Genomic DNA, 5,054 nt, shown 5'->3' with positions numbered 1-5,054 from the left:
TGATGGTGTCAGCAAGTCAGAGCATCTTTATTGTATTCACAATGGGGTCTGTTGTTGGTGTCCCCTCCAGATGTAGTAGAATATGTTGTTCTGGAGGTGTTAACCATAGAAATAGAATTACCAGAAAATTAATCCCCTTTCAAGTCAATGTTCCATGGTGGGTATTTGATGGGCTTTTGACATTCTAGAAAGAATAGGAGGATGGAATTCACATCTTAAACTAGAGATAACCAGAGCTTCCCTTAACAAATAAGACAGATAACGAAAATAGGGATTTTCATCTGACAAAGACTTTGCATAAGTTGTATTTTAGGTTGCATGAACAAAACACTGTGGAGCAGTAATATTCCATGTGCTGGCCTCTCATTTCCTATACCCATTCTAGTAATTATATTTCTATGGGGTTAACCCGTTGCTTGCTGCAGTGCTCGCTGTGTATGTGGGACATTAAGAGGTATGTTTGGTTTCACTTGTGGAGACAACCTTGCCGTCCACCAATTCCTCTGTGACGATCACCACTTTGCGTGTGGTGGAGGTGGAAGAGCTGGGGCCGGAGCTGGAGGAACTGACAGCAGAGCTGACGCCGGAGCTAGAGGAGCTGACGTGAGAGCTGGAGGAACCGTGGCCGGATTTCGAGGAGCTGAGGCTGTGAGGAAGGGAAACTCATGGTTAGCATAATTAGCATCTTTGATCATAATAAGTATATAATAAAAGGTCACATAGCAGTAGATTCATGTCAAAAGTAACCATGGTTCATAGTAAGGTCAACTTCAAATTAACATTGGTTTTAAAATCAAATGTTAAAGGAGACATAAATTCATTTTCAAGTGTTTCAAGGTCCCCTGTCACCCCTCTTCCCATCCCACAAAGATGTAGCACTCTCCTCCCCCATCCCTATCTGTCTCATTGCCCCCCCTCTGTCCAATCGCTTCCTGCCTTACCCGCTAGCCTCTCCGTCCAGCAGCCTCCTGTACTCAGCGATCTCCATCTCCAGGCGTGTCTTGATGTCCAGCAGCATCTTGTACTCCTGGCCCTGGCGTTCCATGTCGCTGCGGAGAGACACTAGCTGCTCCTCCAGACTGGTCACTTGGCTCTGGAGGCGACCCAGCTGCATGGAGTAACGGCCCTCCGTCTCCGCCAGCGTGTTCTCCAGGGAGCCTTTCTATTGGCCGGGAGAGATAGAGATGATGGGTCAAAAACTGTGGGAGTAGGTTTGGAATTTGGAATGTTTAGTGTCATACTGAAAAGGTTATCTCTAGTAATTGAATGTGAAGGCAGGTAGACGTTAGCTATAGTAATGGAGTGGTGCCTGGCTACAACAACTTGAGGGATAGTGTTAGAGTCCAAGTGAAAGTGAGATACTTGAGGGATGGTAGAGAATGATAGAAGAGTCAAATGTTGATTATTCATAAAAGTTGCAGAAAGATGTGTAGGTAATGTGCCCTAAACTGTGGTCCTTGGTCAGATGTTTGTAATTACAGCTCACCATGCTGAGCTGTGACTGCAGTTCAATCTCCAGGCCCTGCAGTGTGCGACGGATCTCCGAAATCTCTGACTTGGAGGTCTGGAGAACCTCTGTGCTGGACGCCACCTCCTTGTTCAACGTCTCTGTCTGTAAAACACAATAAGTGGTAAATCATCACACAAACAAACCAATATTTCAGCTCATGATAGAATGTGACAACGTTACCAACTAGAAGTAAAGGAACATCTACACCATGAACATAGTTTAGGGGTTCTAAAGGTTCTACCTTGGTCTGGAACCAGGCCTCCAGGTCGCGCTGGTTCTTGGCACTAACGGCCTCGTACTGCTCACGAATCTCAGCCATGACTCTGGACAGGTCCTCCTGTGGTGCTGCGTCCACCTCCACGTTGATCTGTCCAGTCATCTGAGTCCTCATGGCCAGCAGCTCCTTTGGAGAAAAACATAGAGGTGAGTTTAAAGGAAGAAGTGACTAGTGACTAATCTCTGCCTGATGGTAACAACTTGACCTGCCCTCTGTCTTCATTATACATTTGAACACCATTGCTTGATACAGATGTGCTTGAAAGCCAGCAATGGTGTTCTAGTGAAGACCCATAGCAGGTTGACATGGTCAATAGATGTAATACATTAAGGGACTGTATGGATATGTCCCATCAGCCCACACCCACCTCCTCATGGTTCTTCTTGAGATAGATGAGCTCCTCCTTCAGTCCCTCGATCTGCATCTCCAGGTCAGATCTGGCCATGGTCATCTCATCCAGCATCCTCTTCAGCCCGGCGATGTCCGCCTCCACTGACTGACGCATGGCCAGCTCGTTCTCATACCTGAGAGATGGAGAGAGTTTAGCTCAAAGAACTGCCTGAATGTGTTCCTCTGTGAGAAGAGCAGGGGGGTTATAGATTCTATTATTCCATTAAGTTTGGGGAAAATAACAGAAAGTAACACCAGGCTTCTGATATGTCTGTTGGGAGGGTGTGTTTATGGTGGAGGTGAAGGGTAATGTCATTTGGTTTCTATTTTTGTAGATTCAACACAAAATGTAATAAAAAATAGTATGAGTGTTTTTACAGATTTGGGGTTATTCCATGTGGTTAATGTAATGTACCAGCAGTGTACTGTATCTGTGGATAGTGTTGGATGTACTTACTTGTTTCTGAAGTCGTCTGCAGCGAGCTTTGCGTTGTCGATACTGAGATAGATGCCTCCGTTTACGCGAGTGGCAGCCTGGATCTGAGAGGTGGAGGATGGCAAAAAAAATCAGGATGGGGCATGCGTGGAATTTGACACGAATGCAGTACACACAAACAGTGATCCCACATTGTAATCATTGAATTCTGAGTTTCAGTTGCACTGTAAATAATAGCTCATAATTGCATTACAGGGAAGCAGTCGTCTTTATGATCATTGTAAACATGGATCAAGGAAACAAATTGTGCCTTCTGCAATCGCCTAGGGGCTCTTAAGAGAGAGGAAGGAATAGCTTCAATGATCGGCTTAATTTTCAATGCTTCAGCTGCAAGTATGGATACTGTCTTTGCATCTATCTTTGGTGCCTTGGTTGAATCAATTATAACAAATGTATTTAATTGAGCATTTTTCAATGTCTCAGTAACTTGTTGGAAAAACAAGCCGATGTCACCTGTACTCTCTAGCAAAGGATAACATTGTCACTTTTCAGACATTATCATGTTTTGACATGCCGTGCTCTTGCCATCTAGGAAACACGTCACATACCTTGTCCTGCAGGTCGGCGATAGTAGCGTAGAAGCCAGAGTAGTCGCGAGCGCTGGGGGACGTCTTGCTCTCCATGAACTGACGGATCTTCAGCTCCAGCTCGGCGTTGGCCGCCTCTAGCAGGCGCACCTTCTCCAAGTAGGTGGACAGGCGGTCGTTCAGGTTCTGCATTGTGGCCTTCTCATTGACCGACACATTAATGTCGGCTCCACCGCCACCACCACCACCCCCTCCCATGCCGAAACCAAAGCCGCCACCGCCGCCGCCGCCACCACCCCCTCCCATTCCGAAACCATAACCGCCACCACCACCTCCGCCGCCGGAACCGAACGAGGAGCTAGAGATGCGCACCCCAGAGCCTCCTGCTCCTCCATACACACTGCCAGCCCTCATGGCAGTGACGCGGCCTCCTCCTCCTCCACCACCACCACCCATGGAGGAGAAGCGGGAGGAGCCCATACCCATTCCACCTCCACCTCCAGACCTCATGGACATGGTGCCACCTCCGCCTCCACCGCCGCTGCTGCTGTAGGACATGCTAGATCTGGAGAAGGACATGGCTGCTGAGAGCGAGTCTGCCTGCCTGGGATGAGGAGAGGGAGTGTGGTGCACGGCCCAGGCACTGTTCCCTTTTTATGCTGCACAGGGCGGAAGGGTGGAGGGAGAGTGGGAGGTGGACATGGGTGGGAGAGGCAGAAGGGAGGAATACAGGTAGTCATTACCTCATGTGGGACACAGCAGGGCTCCTCCCCCCACTATTAACACGCTATGACGCAGAAGGAGATGGAAGAGGATGATAGATATGTACTGTATTTGTGGATACGCAAAAATTGAAAATATAATATTGTGGCGTAACTCCACTCTCCCCATCTCACTCTATATATGGCTTCTGCCTGCACAGTGCTTGTAGGAACTCACACAGACATATAAATGTGCACACACCCATAAAGAGTTGGAATTCCTCTCCCGTAAAAGTGTCTGGTTGAAAGCATGGACACGCCAGCTTCTATTAGCCCCAGGTAGGTCAATCAGTCAGTTAACACACGCAGTATAACTTTGACATGCTGTGACAGGTGAGCATTGCCATATTTCCTGAGCATATTGATTGACACACCTAATGCATATTTACTGCACACGTTATCTTACCAAGAAACAAGTTGCAGAGATGCATGCAGTTAATTGAAACTTTACGGTACAATTGGATCTTTCGCATGACACCCACACAACATTCTCCCCAAACAGACCTGTCTTTTACTCACACACCGATATCTCGCAAGAAAATCTACTTTTCTTTTCCTTCAACGCAACAGTCCATTGTTCCTTAATAGTTTTTGTGATTTCATGCACATACTCAGTTTACCATTGTATTAAGTTTCACTCAACTTCATGCATTTTCCATCAACAGTAGGAGTCTGCAGGACCGACAAAAGTACCACTCTATAGCCCCCATGGGATGAGTCATTACTCCAGGAAAACTCACCCCGGATGGGAATAAGGTACTTGGCCCAGATTCACAAAACACTAGAAGCTTCTTAAGAAAAAAATAAGTTTATAAGATAGTTCGTAAGTGCAATTCCTCAACAATATCTTAATAATGAATTGTTTTCTTGCAAACTTTTGTTTCTAGTTGACAATTTTAACTAGCTATCTAGCTAGCAATGGCAATGGCAATCATGTTGGCATATTTCTTACTGAGATTACTGTTCTAAAACATGTTCATTGCGCACTAGCGACTCCTGTGGTGGGCTGGGCACAGTGTATGTCGACCAGGTCGCCAGGTGTACAGTGTTTTCTCCGATACATTGGTGCGGCTGGCTTCCGGGTTGGATGGGC

General features: G+C 46.7%; 1 protein-coding gene across 1 annotated transcript; it reads right to left on the bottom strand.

The window, feature by feature from the left end:
• On the bottom strand, positions 1–3,835 carry LOC115142541 (keratin, type I cytoskeletal 13-like). Its single transcript, XM_029682080.2, has 7 exons — positions 3,222–3,835; positions 2,635–2,717; positions 2,155–2,311; positions 1,752–1,913; positions 1,487–1,612; positions 942–1,162; positions 1–646 (listed from the first exon to the last, which is right to left on the bottom strand). The coding sequence occupies exons 1-7, from the start codon at positions 3,777–3,779 to the stop codon at positions 448–450; spliced, it is 1,506 nt and encodes a 501-aa protein (XP_029537940.1). The 5' UTR covers positions 3,780–3,835; the 3' UTR covers positions 1–447.
• Between the last annotated feature and the right edge of the window lie 1,219 nt (positions 3,836–5,054).

This window comes from Oncorhynchus nerka, linkage group LG15 (genome assembly GCF_034236695.1).
Source record: "Oncorhynchus nerka isolate Pitt River linkage group LG15, Oner_Uvic_2.0, whole genome shotgun sequence".
NCBI lineage: Eukaryota > Metazoa > Chordata > Actinopteri > Salmoniformes > Salmonidae > Oncorhynchus > Oncorhynchus nerka.
The sequence above is the reverse complement of the archived record's forward strand: the minus strand, read 5'-3'. Positions and strand labels throughout refer to the sequence as shown.

Bases quoted from the DNA above. Each gene is read 5' to 3' on its own strand.
- LOC115142541 (XM_029682080.2), bottom strand. From the start codon at position 3,779: ATGTCCTTCTCCAGATCTAGCATGTCCTACAGCAGCAGCGGCGGTGGA. The intron at 2,718-3,221 runs GTATGTGACGTG...TCCACCTCTCAG, and splicing joins TCGCCGACCTGCAGGACAAG to ATCCAGGCTGCCACTCGCGT. The intron at 1,914-2,154 runs GTGGGTGTGGGC...TTTTCTCCAAAG, and splicing joins TCAAGAAGAACCATGAGGAG to GAGCTGCTGGCCATGAGGAC.